At 58.3% G+C, this 22,506-nt stretch overlaps 7 protein-coding genes across 7 annotated transcripts; 6 read left to right on the top strand and 1 right to left on the bottom strand.

Moving 5' to 3' along the window:
- The first annotated feature begins 3,465 nt into the window (after positions 1-3,465).
- Positions 3,466-5,069, top strand: BJ171DRAFT_569466 (uncharacterized protein). Its single transcript, XM_053113572.1, has 3 exons — positions 3,466-3,881; positions 4,096-4,364; positions 4,467-5,069. Exons 1-3 carry the CDS (start codon positions 3,519-3,521, stop codon positions 4,732-4,734), a joined length of 900 nt encoding a protein of 299 aa, XP_052964763.1. The 5' UTR covers positions 3,466-3,518; the 3' UTR covers positions 4,735-5,069.
- A 145-nt stretch (positions 5,070-5,214) lies between these two features.
- Positions 5,215-7,206, top strand: BJ171DRAFT_600694 (uncharacterized protein). Its single transcript, XM_053115035.1, has 6 exons — positions 5,215-5,566; positions 5,730-5,891; positions 6,013-6,186; positions 6,288-6,443; positions 6,605-6,769; positions 6,920-7,206. The coding sequence occupies exons 1-6, from the start codon at positions 5,242-5,244 to the stop codon at positions 7,132-7,134; spliced, it is 1,197 nt and encodes a 398-aa protein (XP_052964762.1). The 5' UTR covers positions 5,215-5,241; the 3' UTR covers positions 7,135-7,206.
- BJ171DRAFT_512905 (uncharacterized protein) lies at positions 7,207-8,689 on the bottom strand. Its single transcript, XM_053111705.1, has 4 exons — positions 8,579-8,689; positions 8,350-8,474; positions 7,778-8,216; positions 7,207-7,668 (listed from the first exon to the last, which is right to left on the bottom strand). The coding sequence occupies exons 1-4, from the start codon at positions 8,594-8,596 to the stop codon at positions 7,354-7,356; spliced, it is 897 nt and encodes a 298-aa protein (XP_052964761.1). The 5' UTR covers positions 8,597-8,689; the 3' UTR covers positions 7,207-7,353.
- Positions 8,690-8,838: 149 nt separating this feature from the next.
- BJ171DRAFT_512899 (WD40-repeat-containing domain protein) lies at positions 8,839-12,656 on the top strand. Its single transcript, XM_053111704.1, has 12 exons — positions 8,839-9,664; positions 9,814-9,893; positions 10,038-10,197; positions 10,307-10,431; positions 10,590-10,727; positions 10,971-11,128; positions 11,318-11,459; positions 11,654-11,846; positions 11,960-12,059; positions 12,183-12,316; positions 12,395-12,457; positions 12,601-12,656. The coding sequence occupies exons 1-12, from the start codon at positions 9,064-9,066 to the stop codon at positions 12,645-12,647; spliced, it is 1,941 nt and encodes a 646-aa protein (XP_052964760.1). The 5' UTR covers positions 8,839-9,063; the 3' UTR covers positions 12,648-12,656.
- Positions 12,657-12,853: 197 nt separating this feature from the next.
- BJ171DRAFT_600691 (uncharacterized protein) lies at positions 12,854-13,755 on the top strand. The gene is made up of 3 exons (XM_053115034.1): positions 12,854-12,874; positions 13,158-13,287; positions 13,484-13,755. Exons 2-3 carry the CDS (start codon positions 13,179-13,181, stop codon positions 13,555-13,557), a joined length of 183 nt encoding a protein of 60 aa, XP_052964759.1. The 5' UTR covers positions 12,854-12,874; positions 13,158-13,178; the 3' UTR covers positions 13,558-13,755.
- Positions 13,756-14,201: 446 nt separating this feature from the next.
- BJ171DRAFT_569463 (glycoside hydrolase superfamily) lies at positions 14,202-16,514 on the top strand. The gene is made up of 6 exons (XM_053113571.1): positions 14,202-14,479; positions 14,623-14,957; positions 15,080-15,147; positions 15,339-15,802; positions 15,910-16,117; positions 16,290-16,514. The coding sequence occupies exons 1-6, from the start codon at positions 14,276-14,278 to the stop codon at positions 16,367-16,369; spliced, it is 1,359 nt and encodes a 452-aa protein (XP_052964758.1). The 5' UTR covers positions 14,202-14,275; the 3' UTR covers positions 16,370-16,514.
- Positions 16,515-16,690: 176 nt separating this feature from the next.
- BJ171DRAFT_512892 (glycoside hydrolase) lies at positions 16,691-21,731 on the top strand. Its single transcript, XM_053111703.1, has 18 exons — positions 16,691-16,958; positions 17,183-17,335; positions 17,473-17,520; positions 17,674-17,741; positions 17,887-17,959; positions 18,154-18,270; positions 18,367-18,521; positions 18,656-18,716; positions 18,852-19,014; positions 19,148-19,363; positions 19,491-19,541; positions 19,664-19,754; positions 19,840-19,975; positions 20,150-20,554; positions 20,700-20,756; positions 20,858-21,102; positions 21,297-21,386; positions 21,506-21,731. Exons 1-18 carry the CDS (start codon positions 16,757-16,759, stop codon positions 21,626-21,628), a joined length of 2,454 nt encoding a protein of 817 aa, XP_052964757.1. The 5' UTR covers positions 16,691-16,756; the 3' UTR covers positions 21,629-21,731.
- The last annotated feature ends 775 nt before the right edge of the window (positions 21,732-22,506 follow it).

The raw sequence follows: 22,506 nt of genomic DNA, 5'->3' as shown, positions 1-22,506 counted from the left end.
GCAAGCTCGAGTCCATCCTCCAGAGGAAAGTATCACTCTCACTCTGCCACACTGCCATACAGCGAGCAGGTCTCTCACACAAGAGGGCAACACACCTCTACAAGTCCAAGCGACTGGATGAGCGAGTGGCACAGTTCAGGGACCAGGTCCGCTCCATCGACCCACGACGGCTCGTTTTTGTCGATGAGACAGGGATCAGGAGATCCATTTTCCCTCTCTACGGGTACTCGCCGAAGGGTGCTCCGCTTCGCCAGCGCAATCACATGAAACACAAGTCTGTCTCGGCTGCATTTGCCATCAACCACTCTGGTGTGCTGCATCGCATGTACATCCCCACATCATTCAAGACACACTCGATGGTCGAGTTCTTTGAGCGAGCGAGCTTCCCAGACGACTCTGTGGTTGTGATGGACAATGTCAGCATGCACAAGACAATGGCTGTCCTGGACTGCATCGAGCGCCGAGGATGGTCAGTGATCTTCACCCCACCTGCCTCGCCCGACTTCAATCCCATCGAGAACTTCTTTGGGGTTGAGTCCCCACCGATTTGGGGTTTAGTCCCCAATCACGCCGCCATTCTCACGTTCACATCCCTGGCTTGAACCTCTCGGCGATTTTTGAACAGGTCACTTCCCCAACCAGCCCGCGCAGTCGGGTTCCTGCTCTCGGGTATAAATGCCACACCTTCGTCCTGCTGCTTTCTTCCCTCATCTCGCCTTGATCTGATCATCGCGCTATTGTACGATAAAAAAGTCTCTCCTCTGACCAGTACCACTGGCAGGCATCCAGCATCCTCTGCCCCCATGCCTCCGAAGCGTAAGGGTGCCGGTGATGGCCAGCCTCGGCCACCCAGGCCCAAGAAAGCCAAGTCACAGTCGGAGCCTGTCTCTGGTTCGTATTCTGACCCCACGCATGCTTGGTCGTCTGTTGCTCCGTCGCTCACCACCACTGCTTCTGCAGATCCAATGGATGTCGATCCCACCGAGCCTGGTCCATCTACTTCCTCGAGTACTGGCAAGCGATGTCGCCAGTGCGATGGCACCGATCACGAACGTTGCAACACCAGCAAATGTCCCGAATATCACCCCTTCAAGAGTTCTGTCGTCCCACTCGTGGATGGAAGGTCATCTGCCCCTCAGTTCAGCTGCTTCAAGCAGACGATGGATGGCTGTTGTCTCAATCCCGCTCTCCGCGACAAGATCCAGGCCACCGTCGAGGCCATGACCCAGATCCAGTTCGAGGCATCCAGGCTGCTCAACCTGCACATCCTCCGGTGCATCGAGCAGGATCTTCCCGTCCCCGTCATCTCCAAGGCCACCCCTGCTTTCATCCGCCAATGCTTCACGATTGTCGAGGCCGATGCCCTCTCGCCGACCGGGGACAACGAGAAATACAACGAGCATCTGGTCGCTTCCTTTCGCGACTACCAGACCACTCGGCACGCAGACCTGCCTCCGGCCCCTCGTCTGCCTGATGGTGCTCACAGTCAGCTTCTCACACTCGCTGTCAATGCCTATGCCACCAACTGCACCACCCACCTCGACCTGGCATACTGGCGACTCCTTCGCCGCTTCTGCGCTACCGTCTTCCCAGCCAACAAGCACAAGCACGAAGCCATCGAGGCCTGTCTTGAGCTCTTCGAGAAACCAGGGCAGACTCCACCCAAGGCCGATCTCGAGTTCCTCTATCCAGACTTTGGCCACGTCCTGGACGAGTTTCGGTACAGCAACGACCAGGACCGCTTCCGGGCCCTCCATCGCCTCTCACACCATGTGGGAATCCTCGCCCGGGACAAGATGGTCGACGATGTCCACAAGTGGATCGACTGTGACATGCCCGCCCTCCGAGTCACCGAGCTGCAGCGCCAGGCCAAGCTGGACGAGCTCACTACCCAAGGCATTCCCTCCGACGACAAGAGGTTCACCACGGCCAAGTCTGAGCTCGGCACCACCAAGTCCAAGATCAACAAGCTGGCCGCCAGGATCAACTGGGCCCTCAAGCAGCTCGCTCTCGACACTCCTCCGTCCGTGTGCACGATGGTCCCTCTGTGCACAGCCAAGGCCAAGTATGTCAAGATCGACACCGTCGCACTCTGGGAGCTCCTGGGTCCAAAGAAGCACCTTGGACTCACCAGGGACAAGCTCAAGGAAGAAGGTGAGGACGGTGTCAACAACTAGGATCGTCTCTGGCGCAGTTGCTTCAAGCTGCGTAGTTCCCTCTTCCAAGAGCGAGACGTGGACAAGAAGCTGTTCAACTACGAGATCAGCACCGATGGCATTGGATGCACCATCGGTCTCGTCAAGTTTCTGCCTCGAACCGATCACACCGAGACCTCCGAGCCTCCTCCGACTGCCGAGCAGCGTATCCAGGCCCACATCGGAGACCCAGACCCCGACAAGTCCACTTGGATTGGCATCGATCCTGGAGTCGGCTCCATCTTCACGGCGGTCATCCAAGCACCGGGCCACCAAGACGAGGTGGTCTCATTCTCCAATGGCCACTACCAGCACATGTGTGGCCATACGTCCAACACCAAGTGGCACAACACCATGAAGTATCGACTCGGCATCGAGACCTGGATGTCGACCACCCCCTCGCCCAAGGTGTCGTCCTCGGAGGCTTTCAAGGTCCATCTCACCCATGTCCTGCGACCGGAGCTGCGAGTGCAGCTCGACTTCCACCTTGGCAAGAAGGCCCGTCACCATCGCTTCACGGGCCACAAGAGGCGCCAAGTGGCCGTCGACAGGATGTGCAAGGCCGTCCTGAAGCACGCCCCGAGGGAGAAGGATGTGGTGATCGCCTTTGGCAATGCGTCATGGCGACAGGGCAAGGGCTATGCATCCAGCCCTCGGAGGCAGCGATTTGCTCGGTACTTTGAGCAATTCGAGCACCACCGACGCCGTCCCAATCACCATCATGGAAGCGTCAAGGTGGCCTCGACGAACGAGTTCAACACCTCGCAGGTGTGCTCCAAGTGCCTGGAGCCAGTTCGGTTGGAAGGACTCGATGCGCCCAGTGTTGCGAATTCCCACTTTGTCAGGAGCTGCAAGAATCCCAGCTGCCGGACAGTGTGGAATCGCGACGTCAATGCGGCGCGCAACATGATCATAGTGTGCAGGTCGATTGTGGAGATCGGAGAGCGACCGGCGGACTTCACTCGGAGGCTGCCAAAGTGATCTGTTTTATTTCTTGTGGCTTTGCTTGACGCAAGCACAGCACATACTACCTGTTCATGGAAACGGCTATATTGTCCCGTTTTTTTCTGAATAAAGTGTACCATGAATATTCGACGGACTGTGACCAACTCAGCCACACAGCATCCACATTACCCCAGTGCTCGGGCCTGTGCGCTCGGATATGCCAGGGCAATCCAGACCGGATCGACAGTCGACCTGTCGATTCGAAAACAGGGATGTGCCGCAGCGCCCTCGCCAAGCCCAGCCGGCCCTCGGCTGTCGGCCGCCGCCCTGGTTGACCCTGATCGCCACTCGCCGCTCGTCGCCTCGGACGCTCGCATCATGGGTGCTCTGTGCTGCTCGCTCTCCAATCCACGCAACTTGGACTATGCCGATCTCGACGACGACGGCGATCTCGAGTTCGAGTCTCTTCTCGACGAGCCCTCGTCGTTCCGCTCTGCAGCCAGCGGGGGCCACGGCAGCGGATCGGTCTGGGACCAAATTGCAACGCTCTTCCGGTCCAGAAAGGCTCGCCACGCCCGAGGTGCCGGTCCTGCTGGCTATCGGCCGGTGCCGCTGGAGGCCGACCATGACTACGAGGATGGTGATTACGATCACGACGATGTCGACGAATTCCTGCGGGACCATGACCAGGACGCCGAGCTGCTGACCAGAGAGGACATCAGCCGAATGACCTCGTCGCAAGTACGTATTGGCCGCTGCAGACAGCCTTGGCGGCGCTACGAGGACGGAAGCCGCTATATCGGCTATCCCTGGCTCAGGCAGGCCGACGCCAGGGCCATGTATCGATACTCTGGATGTTCCTGCGCCGCCATCCCGCCGTCGCTGTCACGATGAGCACTGACCCTGCCTATTGCTCCTGGTCCTTCCTCCCCTCCTATCTGCAACCCGGCCTCAGCCTGCGCCATCGGCAGCGACAGAGGTCCTCATCGACATGAACCCGCCGTCGGCCGACAGCGAAGCGGCTCCAGAGCAGCTGCCGGAAGCACCCATCACACCATCCCCACCCAAGTTCCCGACGTTCCGCCCCGGCCGACGAGCTTTCGGCCAGTTCCACGACCTGACGCCGGCCGGGCCTTCGACCGGATACCGGTTTGTCGCATCGGTCCCGCCTCCGGCTGAAGAAAACGTCTGGGGCGATGGCCGCAGCAACGCCGACGGCTTTGGGTATGTGGGAGGACCGCTCTTGACGAAGCCTGAGGACCGCCGATGCTACGCTGCGACCCCTGACACTTGCGGCATTCTCTGACGGCGGTTCTGGTCTTGCAGCGCCTGGCATACCTCTCCTCTTCCTGCTGCCACCTCGACAACGACGGCAACAACAACAACAACGACGACGACGACGACAACGACGACCACCAGATCGGACCGGCCTCCCTCAACAACACGAGTATCTGTGGCGGCCGCTGTCGAGCCACAGCCAAAGCTACCGACACGGACCGACGCAGAGCCAGCCGTTGGACCGACAGTATTCGATCCGCTGGCCGAGGGATTCGATCCCCTCTCGCTCTCAAAGCACTCGGATGTCTCGGAATAGCCACAGCCGCCCAGGAGGACGGGCAAAGAAGTCGCGGACTGTACTTCCCACAGACCGATTTGTGGAATCCTGGAGAAGCGTAGGCTGAAGAGCTGCCGGGGCTGGCACGATTCCCTGATTGTCGAGTTGTAAATCATCTTGTACTTTGAAACCTGTGCATTCTTCTACTGCTGTTGTTTCTCTTTTGTTTTTGGACTTGATCATCCACCGCCTTTCTTGGACAGTATCTGGATGGGATTGCTGCCGATGTGATGTTGGATCTCAGACCCGAGCCTCAAGCCGGCCACCCGCATCCCTTATCGCACACTACTCTCAACAAACGGCCGTTTGTTGAGAGCAGCATACGTGGTTCCATACATCCATTTGCACGGTGGATCGTCGTCGCAATCAAATCTCCATCAGCGGTTGTAGAATGACTCGAGTGCGCATGCATGTGCAGGCACTGCGGTCGGGCGACATGAACCTTGCCTCGGCGATGACCCGTCGTTCGTGGCTCGCCGCCATCGAATGCGCGCCCAGCGCTTCGAGACTGGGGTTGGCGGGTATTGCCGACCTCCAGTCCCTTGGCGGCGAGCCAAGCGAGCAACAGCCCTCCTCGTCGTCTGCAGGAGGGCAGCAGATAGATCTCTCCCCCCCCCCGGCTTCATTACCAGCCAAGTCGATCGAATGGCCTGGTTTGACGTTTCCGAGGCGCTTGTCGATACGACGTTCCTGCCATCGCCAAGGGCTGGCCATTCGCTGACACTTGTCCCGGAGAAGGGCGTCGCGGCACTCTTCGGGGGAGCAAGTCACGAAGAAGGCCCGCAAAACGACTTGGTTCTTTTTGAGCTCGGTAAGCCAGCCGGTCACTGTCGTTGCCCAGAGATAGATCCGGGAACCTGGCGGATATATCGGGTTGAGTGTTCGACTCGCTGTTCCGTTTCTCACGGGGCGTACCTCGCTCCTCTCCATCAACCACCAATTCGACCTCATTTTCGACTCGACTTGGCAACCAGCCACCAAGCGATGGATCCGGCCACCGCAACTACTCTCGAAGCCGCCGCCGCGATATGAGCATGCAGCTTGCTTGGTGCATCGGCGTGGGATCCCGACGTTGCTTGTCTTTGGTGGGTCGGACGGCGAGCAGGTTCTCAATGATCTGTGGGCATTCAACTTTGGTGAGTTCCTCCTTTGAGACATTTGGTTGTACACGTTTCCTTCTCGATTGCAAGGGTCTTGTGAAGGATCGGCATGCTCGACACTCTGACTAATTAGCCTCTGTCTCAACGTTCTGCGAAGAATCGTTCTCCTGGTCGCTCCTTGAAGCTCGCGGGACAGCCCCGAGACCCCGGACCCTGCACTCCATGGGTGCAATTGCTTCCCATTCAGACTCGTCCAGGATCTATGTTTTCGGAGGAGGCCAGTCCGGATCCGCGGCCGTCGATGACGCTGAAATGTATTGTCTGGATGTCGGTAGGTACTGCCCACTTCCGAGCGAGCTGGAGAGATCTTTCCAGCTGCTGTTTCCAACATTGATGAGTCTGGTTTTGCGTCATTCGTCCTCCACCCGCCAGAAAGCCTCCTTTGGGTCCGGTTGACGAACCCTGGGGTCGGGCCACGACCACTACCAAGACAGGGGCACTCCGTGATCGCCTGTGGCAGCTCGATCTACATCTTTGGAGGGCTAAATGGCGACGTTAGCTTTGGCGATCTTTGGGCGTTTGATGTCGGTAAGGCAGATCGAGCCTATGTGGAGATGACTGTGTGGAGATGACGGTGCGGAGATGACAGTGTAGAGATGACGGTTCATTGAACCATCATTGCCGTCACGGGCATACAAGGGCGGTCATTTGATACGATTGTCGTCTTTATATGTTCGGTTGTCGAACAGGGCGAAGGACTTGGAGAGCCATTGCACCCGATGTCACAGGGACTTGGCCTCTGGCTCGATCGGCTCACTCGGCCACACTCGTCGGTCGCCGCATCTACGTCATCGGCGGCATGAACAGACACCATGATCCAATGGTTCTCGGCGATATCTACTCGTTCGACACAGGTGCGTTTAGCGAGGCTGTATCTGCAGCTCCGTTGGATGGAGTCGTATCATGCCACCGCATCGCATGAGCAGCCATCGGGACCAGAGCGGGCTACTTGCTCGAAGCGTCCCCTGACCAGTCTTCCGCACCACATCCAATCCATCAACCAGAGACCGAAGCGTGGTCTCGCGAGCCGTCCGAGGGGTCATCGAGACGCTTGGACCATGCTGCCTGCTATTGGTCGCCTGCGGGAGGGTCGATCGGCAGAGCGAGCGATACTGGCCTGCAGCTGATCCCGATGGATGCCGTGCCCAGCGGCATCCTGGTGTTTGGCGGCATGAATCTGGACGGCCTCTTCAACGATCTGCGAGTCTATGTGATCTGACATCGGCACAAGGATTTACAGTAGCGGGTCGATTGCTGTCCAGGCTTGGGTAGTCGGACGCAAGCGCCTCTCATCTCGGCAACTGTGGTGTATTGCTCGAATGAACAGCTTTGCAGCGACGAACACTTGGCCGAGCTACACTGCACGAAGGGCTCTGGGATTGGATCAGAGTGAATAGCCGCTGTCAAAGGAGGAGCCCGTTCCTCTGGGCAAATGCCATTACAGGATCGAGGCCAGGGCAGCCCCAGAGAGAGTGCCGGTCATGACGGTGGCGCCGTATCCCTTCAGGAAAATGCGCGAGTGGGCTGCATCGACGATCACATCCAAACGACCCTGTCGGCCAGAGGACTGGTAAGCAACCAACTCGGACTTGGAGAGTCGGGTCTGCCAGTAGACACCGAGGGGCGAGTGTGCCACGCCGCAGACCGGATCCTCTCCGGTGCTGTAGAAGACTCGGGATTGGAAATCGGCGACCGGGAGGGCAGGCGACGGGCGGGCGCTGGTCAGGGTGAGCCGCTTGAAGCCAAGGTTCTCCTGATGGATGAAGACGATGTGAGCATCGCAATCGACAAACGCAAACTGCACGAGGGTCCGCTGGCTGCACAATGGGTCCAGAGCGTCCGTGGCCATGATTTGCGCTCACCAGTAGCGAAGTCTCGACCTTGAGCGCCTCAAGATCGACCGAGTCCTTGAGCTCGACGAGCAGATCAGTGCCGTTGGCCGTTTTCAGAGACGCAATGTCGGCAGCAGTGAATCCCGGGATGGCCTTCTGCAGCACCGACGTGGAGTGCTCCTGCTGCTTGAGGTCGGCAAGGTCATGGACCGGGAAGAGGGGAAACTCGAACTCGATCTGGTCCCCGAGCCGACGGCTGGTCACGATCTGGCCGCTCCGGGTCACCAGCCTGATGGTATGGACGCTCGCCGGCAGCTCCGAGAAGAGCAAATGGGATGTGGCCAGGGTGCCATGTCCACAGAGTGGGATCTCGTAGTGGGGGCTGACATAGCGGATATGGTAGCTCGGGACATTGGCCGTGGACTCGGGGTGGGGTAGCAGGAAACAGGTGGCCGGTGCGTTGAATTCGCTGTGGACAGAACACAGCCGGGGTCAGCCGTCGCCGCTACGCTTGGATCATGGTGGCCGGCGCAGATACATGCTGCGGCTGCATGATCGATCCAGAGGTGCGTTGGTGGGAGTCTCGGCTGCAGCAAACCCACACGGCAATCGCGGCGAGGGCAGAGTCGCTGGGGAATCCGGCCTGAGCCTGAGGGAAGCGGACGACGGCAGCAGGGTTGCCGGCAAACCGAAGGTCCTTCTTGGGAACGAATGCGTCGACGATAGCCTATTGCAAATGGAGGGACCATGAGCAGCCCGGGTGAGTATTGGCAATCTCCGAGCACACGACACCGACAGAGCCACGAAGGAGGATGCTGGATGGAGACATACGAATTCCAGGTTGGTCATGGCGAGCAGTGCTGTCTGGGGAATATGGGATCGAGGAAGAGAGGGCCGGGGCTGCTTGATATACTCGACCCTGCGCCCATGACGGCGATGACAAATGCGGGCAGGGTGAGAGATCGCAGTCGTTTGGGGGTTTGGGGATCGCGGGAACTGCACCGACGACATGTGTTTCACGTGGGTCGTCAGCGATCGAGGTATCAATGGCCATGGATCACAGCATGGACAAGATATCAATGGCCATGGATCACAGCATTGGCATCGACACAAGTATCAACACAAGTATCAACACCGGTATCGACACCGGTATCGACACCGGTGTCAACATTGGTATCGACTCCAGCGCCGACACCATCTGCATCGCCGCGCTCGCGAGCGCAGCACCGTCCGTCGTCTTTCCTGCATCATCGCCGCCCTGATCTCCCCAGTCCATCGCCCGGACCGCCTCGGACCAGCTCGCCTCAGCAGATGATATGCATATGACCCCGTTGACCTCGGCCTCCTTTGCATCCGACCAGCCGACGCCTCCCCTCTGCCCACAGCCGTCCAGTACCCCGGCATCCATCCCCACGGCGTCGCCAGCAACCGTCCATCCGTCTCTTGAATCCGATCAAATCCCGTCCAGCGGCATCGGCAACCAACGCTATGGCGCCCAAGCCCAGTCTCCAGTGTCGCCGTCCAGCATGCCGACGGCCTTGCTTGCGCCGGTTCAAGTGACATCACCGGCAGCGACACCGTCATCCACAGCCGCGGATCGGCTCCAAGAGAACACCTCGATAGACACCTCCACGACATTCGTGCCGACATTGCACCGCTCGGCCAACCCATACCCGTTCAAACCCCTGATGGTCGATAGAGCCGTCCAAACCTATCCTGTTCGGATCATTGCGCTGCCTATGCCTGGGGATGACGAAGACGAGGAGATCGACGTCGAGAGCATCGATGCAGATCACTCTGCCGGCCTGGTGCCGATCAAGATCGAGCCCCGATCGACGCCCCCGCCGATTCCCGAGCCCGTCAAGCCCACCCAGAAGCCGCCAAAAGTCGCCAAGAGTTCAAAGAAAAAGGAATATGGTGGGCATTCGTGTGGATGTCGGCAAAATGGACTGCTGGAACCTGCCCAGCGATCCCTCATTGCAGGCGAAACATGGCCGTTCAACAGCGTCTGGTTTGCGGCTGCCCGATTTCTGACCTTTGGTACTGTGAATGTTGTTGCTCCAAAGCCGAGAAGCCCTTAGATGCTGCCGAGAAGACAAAACCCAAAGCACGGACATCGAGAGCGACCCGCAAGAAGACTCATGTCGTGAGTATCCCTCTGTCGCTTTGCCCCGGCACTGGGCTCTCCGCTTATGAGGTGCAGGCGCTCACGATGGCATCGGTCCAGACCGGTGCTGTGCGATTAGCTCCTATTTTTGTCTCTGCTGACCTTCATCGTTCCTCTGACCAGCACTCACCTTTCGATTCAGTCGCCATGTCCATGCTGTCTGCAAAGTATCCTGATAACTACCACAACGCTGTCGCCGACCTGACCGAGCCTGGGCCGATCACTGTCATCAACGCGGGTGAGCCCCTCGCCCTGAGAGACGATGCCAATATCCGCGACACAGGTATGTTCGAATGGCGCGCCAGAATACCTCCGTGGTGCATCCGAGCCCAGCAGAGGACCCGCTGAGCTGCCCAGACATTCATCGTCATTGACATGGCTCCATCCAACAGCACCGATCACAAGCATGGTGCTGTCACCGGATCATTCCATGCTTGCCACCTTTTGCAACAACGGTTGCGTGCGGATCTGGGACCTCGATACTTTTCAAGAGATCCAATTCCTGAGAGATGCAGATGTGAGAGCCTGATTTGGATGCATCACGTACACGGACTGGAACTTGCCTCGGCGGCCATATCGCACGCTACAGATGAGGCAGCACTAATCCAGTCGGGTAACTCCGCCCCTGCCTCTGCGGTATGTTGTGGTTCGTTCCTGTTTCCCGCTCGTATTCAGGAGCCCAACATTGAGGAGTATTATGTCGGTCGTTTCTCGCTGGACATGAAGCGCATTGTGGTCGGAGGGAGGCTCAAGGATAGGAAGCGCTGGTCTGCCCTGGATGACGACAACCACATTCTGCCGTGTCCGCTCAAGGTGGGTGTCTGTGTTGAATGAGCCCTTCGGAAATTGGGAACAATCGAACACATACACAGGAAACAGCCATTCAACCGGTGGCCTGTGCAAAATCAAAAGTGATCAAGATGATTCCACATTCCAGCAATACTGCTCGTCACTAGAACGGATCGTCGAGCCGCACAGAGGTGTCCAGGGGTGGCGTGAAGGCCCAGTGTATATGCTTGGCGCTGCCGATGAGACTAACGACGCTGTTCTCCCCAGGTCTTTGACGTGCTCACGGGCAAGGTCATTGCCAAATACGAAGGGCACGAGGAAGAGATCCTGTCAGTCAAATACCTGGAGTACATGGGGGACTCCTACTGCATTTCATCGAGTCAGGACGGATATATTATCCGGTGGAAAATCGCATCGGACTGGAGGTAAGGGCTGTAACGAATTGGGCAGAGTACCGACTGCGGTTGGCGCCAGCGCACCATCAATCCGGATGCCAGGACCGCGACATCAGGACTATGATACTTTTCTCGTTCTCACACCGACGCTGCTTGCCACTGCGCATACCCCCTCGACACCTCGGACGTGGCCATACCATTTACATGTCGATGGAACAGCAGGCTACTCGCGCGGAAGAGAATGGAGGACGGCATCACTTGCATGGCCTTCACAATAACGTTTCTGCCGCACACTGGAAACCGGTATTTTCTGGCCGCATGTGATGCGGGTGTCCGACTGTTTGACTTTGGTGAAGCTCAGGTACGACGCTCTTGACCGGGCCGCACCGGGGTGATCGACCGTGACCGCGACGGTTAGCGCTGGCAATGCTTTCTGGGAACGCGAATTCCCGGTGCATGACTGCCTCGTGCTGACATGCATCGTTGAATCTCGGTGCTTCATTTGTGATTTTCGCTCCAAACTTGAATCGCTTGTCACCTGGTCTGGGGCCACAGCTTTTACAGAGCTTCGATGGCCTGTACTCTTGCTACTGTGATTGCGCAAAGTTCATCTCGCCGACAGCCTTCGAAACGCCGCCGACGTGGGACCAAGTGCTGGATTCGAGGAAAGGGGCCGACTACACTTCGCCCATGTTTGGATATTTTGTGACTCGCGGAGTTGAAGTCGTGGAAGATGAGCAGCAGCAAAGTAAGCATGACGGCGATGGCGATGGCTGCGCGATTCTTGTTGTTAGGCATGTGTTGGCTGCGACAGCCGTCGTCCTGTTGCGGCTTGCTCACGGACATTGGCGATCGACACAGGCACGATACCCAACAAGGTCAAGATATACAAGCTCATATATCCCAATCGACTCGGCGGCCAGTTTGAGATCCGGGAGGTCAAGTCGTTCCAGGATGACGAGTAAGCCTACAGTCTCCACCACCAGAGTCGGGCCAGTCGCGGCAGCACTATTGTCGGCGGGATGATTTGCCTTTGCGGTCCCGCAGCTCCTAACGGCTGACCTATCTTCTGCTGACAATGCAGCTATGTATCCAACTCGTGGCTGACCAAGGTGACATGCAACCAAAAATACGTGGCTGCCCCAACCTGCGACGGACGGATCTTTATCTACCACATGCAGACAGGCAATGTGAGCGCGATATTGCGAGGGCACGAAGGTAGTTGCAGACAAGAGCATGCTGCTGGCTTGGTTTGGGAGGACTTGCCACTGATGCCGCTGCCTTGTCTTTGCACAGAGCTCGAAGTCCGAGATGTCATCTTCCATCCAACGCGGCCTCTTTTGTTTTCTTGCGCGGACGGTAAGCAGACCACAGCGGGTCAATGGAGATGCAGTTTTCGAATCCAAGCTCCACGGCTTGATCGATGTCGATGGGTTGTCCGTCTGAGCGCCAAGGGAGAGCACTGACATTGGTGGTCTGCATCTGTCCATTATCGACAACAGACGGATGTGTCAAGGTCTATCACTATGCCGCCAATAAAGACAGCTGACGACACAAAGGGTGTGTGCTTTAGGGGGGGGCTATGGATTACGTTTTGTGGGCGGAGGCCAAGGCGTGTGCGACAGCGACATCCGCCCCCGCATACCAACCCGTGGCCTCACGTGCAATGAGGCAGAGTGACAGCGCGCGCTGTCATTGGCTGGCGGGTGCAAAAGAAAAACGGCTGTCCTGCGCACCGCACATTGCAACCCAGGCCCGATCTCGACCACCAACCATGTAAGTTATACGCAAGCGCCTGCGAGAGTGCAGGCCGTCGATACTGGGCCGACTGGCAGCATGTCTGGTGTCGGAGCGACTGGCTGCATGTTCGGCGCTGTGGATATCTGCACCCACGGTAGTCGTCTTCGAAGCGGCCGTCCATCCATCCATCCATCCATCCATCCATCCATCCATCCAACCAACCATCCATCCCAAGCAACGGAAGCAGCGATCGATATCATGCAGCCGCCTTTGTGCACATTCTCATCACCGCTTCTGCATCGCCCGAATGTGAATCTAGCACGAAAGCACAATCGCAGCCATGAGACCGCCGCCGCCTGCCGCACCATCCGCCGGCCGCATCAACCCGATCCGTCGCAACAACAACATCAAGATTGGCGGGGCTCTTGTTGCCTTTGCATTGGCCACATGTACGTGGCGCGCAGAGAAGACATGGATGCGGGAAGGAGAAGGAGAGGAGTGGGTCCTGCAGGCTCGCTGTCCTGGCGCGATCGTGAGCTGGATGTCGGCGAGAGCGATGGGCTCTGCGTTGGTTTGACACGGACTCTTACGGTTACATCAATGGCTCTGTCGCCGTCGACACGGACATTCGTTCTCGTCGCGCAGTCCTGTATTCCATGAACAAGGTCCGAAGCGACGAGTTCGACAACATTCCCATGCCGCCCGAGAAGAAGAACTGAGCCCGGCATCTGCGTTGATTCACGCCGGTCCTCTGGCGCAGAGCGGCCGACTTTGTGCCCTCTCGGAGCAGGTCATGCCCGTTGGCTCACTTTGGTTCCTGGCCAATACAACTCTTTAGAGAAAACGAGACCGTCCTCGGCTGCAGCACATCGGATGGCAATGGCAATAGCAATGGCGGTGGCAATAGCAATGGCGCCGAATGCACCACGGCCGAGTATTCTGTCCGTCATGGCTGGATGGCGCATCGCTGTCGCCGTGTGCGTCGCGGCCCACCCTCCAGCACGCACAGCCAGCCAGGTCGTATGCTGTCGCATGAGCGTCCTTGGAGAGCCCTGGGAGAGCCCCGGGAGCATGCAGAATCATCCACTGGCAGCCGCACACCCCGCACAAGACAGAGCGCAGCCCACGCCCTCCAAGACGACATCGCACAAGGTGGGGCTGGGTCGCACACGATCCTTTGCTGTACCACTCGTCCGCGCGCACCCTCAGGGGAAGCACCGAGCAGCAAGGCCGCCCGGGCTGCACCAGCGCCGATCTTGGGCATCGAGGCCAAGGCAACCCAGGCAGAGCAAGGCGGCCATGGAGCGCAAAAAGAAAGGTGTCCCCGCAAGGCACAGCGCCTGTATAAAGCCGGCCGCTGACATCCGCCCCTCAGCCGACCCGCCCATTCCTCTTCCCCTCTCTCGCCTGCCGAAAGCTGGTCCTTGCCCCGCAGACATGCTCCTCAAGACTTCCGCCCTCCTGTCGCTCGCCGCCGCTGCCGTCGTGCCCGCGGTCCTGGCTGCCCCGGCCTGCCGAGAGGTCTGCCAGGAGACCGGCCACTCGCCCGTCTACACTTCTTGCGACGCTGTCCGCGAGTGCCCCTCGGGCCAGGTCTGCTACCAGGCCGAGTTCCAGGTTATCTGCGTCAACAGACCTGTGGTAGGTTCTGGGAGGCTCGCTGTGGGGAAGGTTGCAACATCCGGAGCTGTCTCGTGGCTGTCTCACTTGGACAGCATCGTCTCTGGCCGACGCTGGAGCAAACGCTCACCAAGACATGCATCTGAACGTGCCGATCCGGTCAGGTTCTCGAGGCCCGCGCCAACAAGCACAAGAGCACCACCACCAAGGCCAAGAGCACCAAGGCCAAGAGCACCAAGACCAAGAGCACCAAGACCAAGAGCACCAAGACCAAGAAAACCAAGACCACCACCACCACTACTACCACTACTACTACCGCCACCACCAAGCCCGCCACCTCCAAGGCCACCTCCAAGGCCACCACCACCGTCGCGACCACCTCTAAGCCCGCCCCCTCCCCTTCGGCCACCGTCTCCCCTCCGTCGCCCTCTGGCCCCTACAAGCCCATCGATCTCTCCAGCCGCATGGGCAAGCTTGTCATCGGTTACTGGGGTGCCAAGTAAGACATCGCTCCATCCGGCCGCGTCAGTTGGTTGAGCGCCCCATCGATGCTCGAGTTATGGGTTGTCCAATAGCCTGTCGCGATCGTACTGACACCTGCCCCGCTCGATCTGCTTGCAGCGGTAGCTACGGTGAGAAGAACCTCCATGATACTTGTGCCGAGGGCTCCTACGACGTCATTGTTGTCTGTATGTATTCTACGCCCATGAACATCTGCATGAACATCTGCATGACCATCTGCATGAACATCTGCATGAACATCTGCATGACCATCTGCATGAACATCTGCATGAGCACACCCATCGATCTTGGTCTGCGCCTGTGTAATGCCCGCTTCCCATCGACGTGATTTGCATACTGACTGCCAGTGTTGATGCAGCCTTCCTGGACGTCTACGGCCACAATGCTCCCCTGCAGGTCCACATCGACCATCCCTTCGCCGAGACTGCCAGCGGCATCAAGTACTGCCAGTCCCAGGGCATTGCCGTCCTGCTCTCTGCTGGTGGTGCCAACGGCGGCCAGTCCAGCCTGGGATCTGCCGGCGAGGCCACTGACTTTGCCAACCGCCTCTGGAACACCTTCCTGAACGGCAATGTCAACGACCCCACCCGACCCTTTGGCGATGCTGTCTTCAACGGATTCGATCTTGACGTCGAAAACAACCTCCCCAACAACTACGACGCCTTTGCCAAGGCTTACCGCGCCCTCGCTCCCAAGGGCCAGTTCTATCTCACCGCCGCTCCCCAGTGCTTCTACCCTGACGCCTCGATGCACATCGCCATCGACAATGCCGGCGGAGAGTTCGACTGGATCAGCCCCCAGTTCTACCAGAACTACTGTGCTGTGAGTGCCATTCTGTTATCTATCACTTTCTGCGCCATCGTGGTGATCTCTGCATGAATCGTTCGCAGTTAACACTGCCGCCACCGCACTCTTTTTGATGGAACCAGGCCGAGTACTACAAGGCCGGAGACATCACCAACATCGACGCTCGCTTCAACTACGCCCAGTGGGACCAAGTTGCCCAGCAGAAGGGCTTCAAGATCGCCATGGGTCTTCCCGCCTCGACGGTCGCTGGATCCGGCTACCTCGCCCCCAACCAGGTCGCGCAGGTCGTCAGCGAGATCAAGGGCAACTCGGCGGTTTCCTCCCGCTTTGGTAGGTGGCTGTTTGCGCCCAGCGCAGTCCGTCAGTCAATCAGTTTCTGCGTCCCATTCGAGTCGCTCTTCCGACTCGCGGGTATATTGCACATGGATCCCTTGCGGCATGAACTGACTGTCTTTTTCTCCTTGATTTCCTTATATGCGCCCGTCCACTTGCCAACGCCCAGCTGGCGTCATGTTCTGGTCCACCGCCCACGCTGACAACAACAACAACTTTGGCGGCGCTATCCGCAAGGTTCTCGGCTAAGCGCCAGTCCACCTCGTCCAGTCGCCCTGGAGTACCCCCTCCGTGCTTCCTTCCCTGAGTTGATCTCCTATTTCCTTTGCGCCGCTCATAATGATCCTGGCAGAGCTTCATACCTACAAATATATACGGGCCAAATGCAACCTTATTTTACCGCACTGCAGCTCATGCACTACAGCTCGAGCAGGAGAGACAGCGAGGGTCAGTGAGGGTCAGCGAAGGTCAGTGAGGGCCGTTCTCGCTGGCATGTCTGTGGCGCTGTGCCCAGCCAATCCGCGTGCACCAGCAGCCCCTCGTCCTCCTCTCCATCATAAGCTCGTCGGTGGCCTGCTGGCTTCGTTGATCGCCCCCCTTGCCCCGATCGCCTCTGGCCCTGCTTGCCCAAGAGACATGCACAGGCTCCTCTTGCTTATCGGGCTCACAATCTGCTGCTCGGTCGGCATCGCCGCCGCCTCGCTCAGCGCCCACAATGCTTCCCTGTTCTGGGGCACTTACCGGCCCGGGCTCTATTTCGGAACTCGCACCCGCTCGGCCGACACTCTGCTGACAGGGCTGATGTGGCATGGCGTCTCGGATCTGGAGAGCTGGAAGAGTATGTCTCAGTCGCATGGAAGCACCAATTGCGGGCGATATGCGACATTGTCTGCGTCGCGATGCATCGCCATCCTTCTGGGCACCGGATCTGGATATGGATCCTGTGGGACTCGTTCGTCGCATCTGTGCTCTGGAACCCGCCGATCTCGTCGATCCCCGCCGTTTGCCTCGTTTGACGATCCCAACCACTCTTTGCGGACGCAAATGCACGGTGTGCGCTAGATATCCGCCACAACTGCGATCAAGGCGACGACATGAAGCGCTACGGCTGGCTCAAGCACGACGGACGATCATTTGGTACCCAGGAGGTTCACGACACCCGCAACAATGTCCTCATCAAGACCGAGTTTCTCAAGGCATCGGGTGGAGAGCACGGTAGGAGCCGTGCGTCTTCTGCAGGACTCGCCGTGTCCCCGGTGGCTGTCCATGCTGGCGCTTGCTTCGCCGACGGTCAGTGGCTGCGATCATCAAATGCGCTGACCTTTCGGCGCCTGTCGGTCCTTCTGTCCCAGGCGGTGAGTGGGCCGTCCGCATCTCCGGAAGCAGCCTGACTGACCAAGGTAAGCGCCTCACTTCTAGGCCGAGAATCGGCTGGTCTATTGTGCCCGAGCCAGAGCCGTTGGTCCTGCAGCCCCGATTGCCATCACGATCACGATCATGATCACAGATTACCTCGGACCCAACCGCACTGACGGCGCTCCTCGTTCATCCAGATGCCCACATCGCCGTGTACTACTACGCCAGCCTCGAAGGCAACGGTCGTCTCCAATTCGCCGACAGTGTGAGTGTGACTGAGAGCGATGAGTTTGGTTGGCGGTTGGTTGGTTCTGCCCTGCCCGATCAACTTGTCCGTGGAATGGTGATATGCGATAAGGGTCATTGGCGAGCCGCGCAGACTCGCCTGGCTGACATTCACACGACCGCAGGAAAGTGACGACCAGACCTTCATCCGCGGCGAGACCAAGGAGCTGGGCCAGTTTGCCCTTGTCGTTGTCGACGGTATGTCCAGTCCAGTTCAGGGTTTGTCGACCCTGACGAAGCACTTCCGATACCGCGTGCGGTGAATCGGCTCGTTCCGTCTCGAGTCCGCCTCGTTACCGACTCTGGACTTGTAAGACTTACTTCATTGGCCTCTGTCGATGCTACGTCGCCATGTCTCCAACATTGAATCGCTGGACCCGGCTAATGCACAGATGAGCGCAACGAACCCCCGCCCAGCGCCTTCCCTCGGAACGCAAACCTCCCCGATTTGCGACAGATGTTCACCTACTCTGCTCAGATTCCGCACGAGCAGGTGTGGCGAGCCAAAGGTGCGAGTTTTGCGCTTGGTTTTGGCGAGCCACTAGCCCTGTCGCCACAGATTTGCTGTGTTCCTCATGGTCCTCGGCCTCGTTTTCCTTGAAAAGATATCGTCCAAAGCAACATCGTGAAGACAGCCCAGGATATCTACCAGGCCAACCAGAACAGCTTCACCCCCGAAAACCTGTTCCTGCTCTCTGGCGAAAGAAGTCTCGACCCCAACTTTGCCGTGATCGAGCGTGTTCTCAAGACGCCCTTCACGGTACGAGCGATTCGAGTCTCTTCCCGGAAACGGACGATGTCTACCATAAAGCCGTCGACGAACACCGTGCGCCACACGCCTGCGTTCCAGCATCGGTGCTGACGATGATTCCCCTCCTCCTGCTTGCATTTCAGCTTGATGTCGTGTTCCTCTCCCAGTCGGCCCATCCTCACTCCAAGCTCTCGGTGGATCTGGGTGAGAATCGTGATGGGCCGCAGGAAGGCTGCTCCGGAAAACATGTGTTGATTACTCCGACCATTTGCGTGCGACCGCCAGGCTGAAATTCTGCTGCTTCGCTTTGCTCCTGTCACGCATGCAACACCCCTCAAGTCCGTGACCTGTCCGGCAAGGCTTTGACGACTGCCCTGGGCCAGGCTTCTGCCCGCTTCGACGAGCGATTCGAGCACGTCTTTGCCCTCAAAGACAAGGGTTTCGCTCCGGACCAGATCGACTTTGCCAAGCACCTCCTTAGCAACATGGTCGGCGGCATGGGGTATGTGGTCGCAGGCAACGCACGACCGCCACGGCCTGATGCAGAGAATGCACCCAATGGATGCCAACTATTCATCCACTAATCCATCCACTCCACTAATCCGCCTGAACGTGGTATTCGATTCCAATCCCAGATACTTCCATGGTACTGCGATTGTCGACCGCGCTCTTGAAGGACGAGAGGACGAGGAGATCAACGACTTTGTTGAGGACACAGCCGACGATGATGATGACGACTACTTTGGTGGCGAAAAGATTGAGCCCATCAAGCCGAACCCGCAGCTCGAGGGTCCCTTCTCGCTCTTTACCGCTGTGCCCTCTCGACCGTTCTTCCCGCGAGGCTTCCTGTGGTAATGCTCGAGTCATGGAGTGGGAGTTGATGACTGGTGGAACATGTATTGGTGGAGCGCCGGTTGCATGTCAAGCTGCTGCAGAACGTACCTGGTTCTGAATCGAACACAAAACGCGACCTCGTAGGGACGAGGGATTCCATGAGCTCTTGATCGGCACCTGGGACAGTGATTTGAGGTACGATATATGAAGCACATCCGACTTTAGCTATGTCAGTTGAGCCCTTGGTTGGCTAGCGAGACGCCGCGACGTTGATTGCATGGCTCCTCAAACAACTCGTCCTTATTTGTGTACCCAAGCTTGGACGTTATTCAGCACTGGGCCGATCTGATCGACGACAAGGGCTGGGTCGCGCGCGAGCAGATCCTTGGCGACGAGGCTCGCAGTCGGGTATGTTGGGACGCTCAATGTGCCTCTTTGCTGCAGACGGATTGCTGCCTGCGCCAGCTGACCACGATGAATGGCCCCTCTCCAGGTCCCTAAAGAGTTCCAGACCCAGTATCCGCATTTCGCCAATCCCCCTACCCTTGCCTTCAGCTTGAAGAAACACGTCGAGCGACTCCAGCATCTCAGTAGCGGCCGCGCTGGCCTGGATGTGCAAGCTATTTTGGGTAAAGCTGTTGCCGCGATGGGAAGTGTGACTATGTCGGGTCGGCCGATGGGCTGCATGTTGGCATTGAGCGTGCCTCCTCTCTGGTTGGTCTGGCTGCGCGAGACACGCATCCGCTACCTCGAGCATCTGTGATTCTGATGGCCCCTGGCTGATGTACGCGCTTGGTGGATAGATGCCGGTGATGATAGCGTCCATGGCTGGTACCGGCAGACCCACAGCAAGCTCCTGGACCAAGATGGCATGGTCGACTATCTCGTGGCGGTTTACCCCAAATTCAAGCAGCAGTACGAATGGTTCCGTCGCACCCAGTGGGGCGAGGGCAATTCCTTTGGACGCAGCAACCGCGGCGGCGAAGCCTACCGGTGGAGAGGGCGAACCGACCAGCACACGCTGACGTCGGGCCTCGATGACTATCCCCGCGCATCGCCGCCTCACTCTGGCGAGCTCCACGTTGATCTGATCTCGTGGGTCGGGTGCATGGCTCAGACCTTGCAGGCCGTCGCCGAGCGGCTGGACGAGTACGAGGATGCCGACCGTTTCCGCAAAGACGTCGAGAACATCCAGCTGAGCATCCAAGGTCAGCACTGCGCTTCCTGTGTTGGTTGTCGTCAAGGCCCACGTTGCTGGCAACGCTTCGCGCATCCGACTGGTGAACTGTCCCCGCCGTCCGCTGTCGCTCCTGACCTTGTCGCTGATCCTTTCTCTCCGCGCCTGGCCGACAGAGTTGCACTGGAACCCCGAATCTCAGTCCTACTGCGATCTCTCCGTCAACGAGCAAGGTACGGTACTGCGCCGGTTGGGCCGTGTGCTCCGAGGAGAAGAGCTGGACGTTTAAACTCACGCATATGGAGTTTGTCATATTTTGCATACTCTCCTCCAGGCCACTCGGTTCACTTGGTCCACAAGGGCTATCTCAGTCTGATGCCCGCGATCCTGGGACTCGTTCCTGGCGACTCGGACACCGTCGGAGCCGTCTTGGACCTGATCGAGGACCCCAACGAACTCTGGACGCCGTTTGGAATCGCGTCTCTGTCCAAGAGCGATCCCTTCTTTGGAACCAGCGAGAACTACTGGCGCGGCCCGATCTGGATCAACATCAACTACTTGACCTTGGGCTGGCTGCATGTATGTCTGCACCGAGAGCGATCCGGGAGGGGGCAGGCGACCAAGAAAGGAGAGATCGCCGGCCAATCCACACCATCGATACAGCGCTTGACTCGTCTTAAGAATCACGCGGAATGGCCTAGTTTGTTGTGCGGCCGAGCTGACGCTCATCATTTCCTTTGCGCTTTTGCCCCGGCCGCTATGAATGCCGCAAGTCCCTCAAAGAGTCGTCTGGTCCCTACAAGGCTCGGGCCGAGACCATCTACCACCACCTCCGCAAGAACGTCGTCGTGAACGTTTACAAGGTAGGAACGGGTGTGCGGCCTTCCTGGCGACATGCGAGCGAGAAGGGGGGGGCATATGACCACGCCTGATCTGCTCGCTAACGACTGCACTCTGTCCCCCGTCACGATCCTGCCATCAGAAATACGAGGAGCAGGGCTTCGTGTGGGAGCAGTACTCTCCCCTCGACGGCCAGGGCAAGCGCTCCCATCCATTCACGGGTTGGACCGCCCTGGTGGCCCTCATCATGGCCGAGATCTACTAGAGTCGTGCGCGGGATTCAGGCTCCTGGGCCTGCTGACAGCGAATGCGGGATCGCACTTGGACCCGGAGACACGCGGAATACAGCGCTCACACGATGAAACGAAGCAGCGTGCTTTTGCCGGGTGTCGTTTGCGGGTGTCATTCGCTGGATCCTTCAGGACAGACCACTGCTCTCGACACTGCTCTCGACACAGCTCATTCCCTGATCACGACGATTCTCTGCAGCACACGTCTCTACGGACAATGTCGCTTGGGATGCTGAAACCAGTCGAAATCCCAGCGTTGGGATCTGGAGACTTGTGAGAAGCACGCTGCATCGCACAACCATTGATCATCGACTGTGCTGCACTTGATGCCTTGGTAGGCCACTGTCAATCAGCGATCACTGTTTGAGATGTGAAGGGCGAACGGCCGCCGTCCCTGTCGCTGCCATCGATGGTAGTCATGTTGCGTGTGGCATTGACGTCACGGCTCCACAACTCGCCCAGAACGAAATCATAGCCTGTGTTGTGTTGGTGTGAGGGGAGTATTGTCGTGAGAAAGAAAATGCATTCGGTCTTCTGGACAGCACCTGGCTATCGTGGATGATGATGAGCATGTGCGGGGCGCCCCGCTTCGTTGTGAAATATCCTGCTTCCTTGCATGGCCTCTATCTCAAAGCAGTGTGAGCGGGAGAGAGAGATTGGGCTTCCGTTCAGGGCCAGGAACCTCCGAGCCAAGCAACGGCGCCAACCGATGGTGGCCCTCTCCCACTGATCAAGCACCGGCCGGCCTTTCTTTGCCTCGAGTCCATTTCCTTCTCTTCTCCCCTGTTGCTGCTGGGTGGACACAGAGTGGCTGTCCGAGACCAGGGAAAGAAAAATACTCCGATCCTCCTCC

The sequence above is a fragment of the Polychytrium aggregatum genome (genome assembly GCF_025602895.1).
Source record: "Polychytrium aggregatum strain JEL109 chromosome Unknown BJ171scaffold_29, whole genome shotgun sequence".
Taxonomy (NCBI): Eukaryota; Fungi; Chytridiomycota; class Chytridiomycetes; order Polychytriales; genus Polychytrium; species Polychytrium aggregatum.
Note: the sequence above shows the minus strand (reverse complement) of the source record. Positions and strands in the feature narration are given on the sequence as shown.

Excerpts from the sequence above, each read along its gene's own strand:
- BJ171DRAFT_512905 (XM_053111705.1), bottom strand. Across the intron at positions 8,217-8,349 it reads GCCCTCGCCGCGATTGCCGT|CGAATTCAACGCACCGGCCA; the intron begins GTGGGTTTGCTG and ends TTCTGTCCACAG. Across the intron at positions 7,669-7,777 it reads AGGTCGAGACTTCGCTACTG|GAGAACCTTGGCTTCAAGCG; the intron begins GTGAGCGCAAAT and ends TTCATCCATCAG.
- BJ171DRAFT_569463 (XM_053113571.1), top strand. The coding sequence starts at position 14,276 with ATGCTCCTCAAGACTTCCGCCCTCCTGTCGCTCGCCGCCGCTGCCGTC. Across the intron at positions 15,803-15,909 it reads TCTACCAGAACTACTGTGCT|GCCGAGTACTACAAGGCCGG; the intron begins GTGAGTGCCATT and ends TGATGGAACCAG. Across the intron at positions 16,118-16,289 it reads GGCGGTTTCCTCCCGCTTTG|CTGGCGTCATGTTCTGGTCC; the intron begins GTAGGTGGCTGT and ends GCCAACGCCCAG.
- BJ171DRAFT_512892 (XM_053111703.1), top strand. The coding sequence starts at position 16,757 with ATGCACAGGCTCCTCTTGCTTATCGGGCTCACAATCTGCTGCTCGGTC. Across the intron at positions 17,336-17,472 it reads GGCATCGGGTGGAGAGCACG|GCGGTGAGTGGGCCGTCCGC; the intron begins GTAGGAGCCGTG and ends CTTCTGTCCCAG. Across the intron at positions 20,757-20,857 it reads TCTCTCCGTCAACGAGCAAG|GCCACTCGGTTCACTTGGTC; the intron begins GTACGGTACTGC and ends ACTCTCCTCCAG.
- BJ171DRAFT_600694 (XM_053115035.1), top strand. The coding sequence starts at position 5,242 with ATGCGCGCCCAGCGCTTCGAGACTGGGGTTGGCGGGTATTGCCGACCT. Across the intron at positions 5,567-5,729 it reads CTTGGTTCTTTTTGAGCTCG|CCACCAAGCGATGGATCCGG; the intron begins GTAAGCCAGCCG and ends CTTGGCAACCAG. Across the intron at positions 5,892-6,012 it reads TCTGTGGGCATTCAACTTTG|AATCGTTCTCCTGGTCGCTC; the intron begins GTGAGTTCCTCC and ends CGTTCTGCGAAG.
- BJ171DRAFT_512899 (XM_053111704.1), top strand. The coding sequence starts at position 9,064 with ATGCATATGACCCCGTTGACCTCGGCCTCCTTTGCATCCGACCAGCCG. Across the intron at positions 11,847-11,959 it reads GGAAGATGAGCAGCAGCAAA|GCACGATACCCAACAAGGTC; the intron begins GTAAGCATGACG and ends CGATCGACACAG. Across the intron at positions 12,317-12,394 it reads GATATTGCGAGGGCACGAAG|AGCTCGAAGTCCGAGATGTC; the intron begins GTAGTTGCAGAC and ends GTCTTTGCACAG.
- BJ171DRAFT_600691 (XM_053115034.1), top strand. The coding sequence starts at position 13,179 with ATGAGACCGCCGCCGCCTGCCGCACCATCCGCCGGCCGCATCAACCCG. Across the intron at positions 13,288-13,483 it reads TGCCTTTGCATTGGCCACAT|TCCTGTATTCCATGAACAAG; the intron begins GTACGTGGCGCG and ends CTCGTCGCGCAG.
- BJ171DRAFT_569466 (XM_053113572.1), top strand. The coding sequence starts at position 3,519 with ATGGGTGCTCTGTGCTGCTCGCTCTCCAATCCACGCAACTTGGACTAT. Across the intron at positions 3,882-4,095 it reads GCCGAATGACCTCGTCGCAA|CCTGCGCCATCGGCAGCGAC; the intron begins GTACGTATTGGC and ends ACCCGGCCTCAG. Across the intron at positions 4,365-4,466 it reads AGCAACGCCGACGGCTTTGG|CGCCTGGCATACCTCTCCTC; the intron begins GTATGTGGGAGG and ends CTGGTCTTGCAG.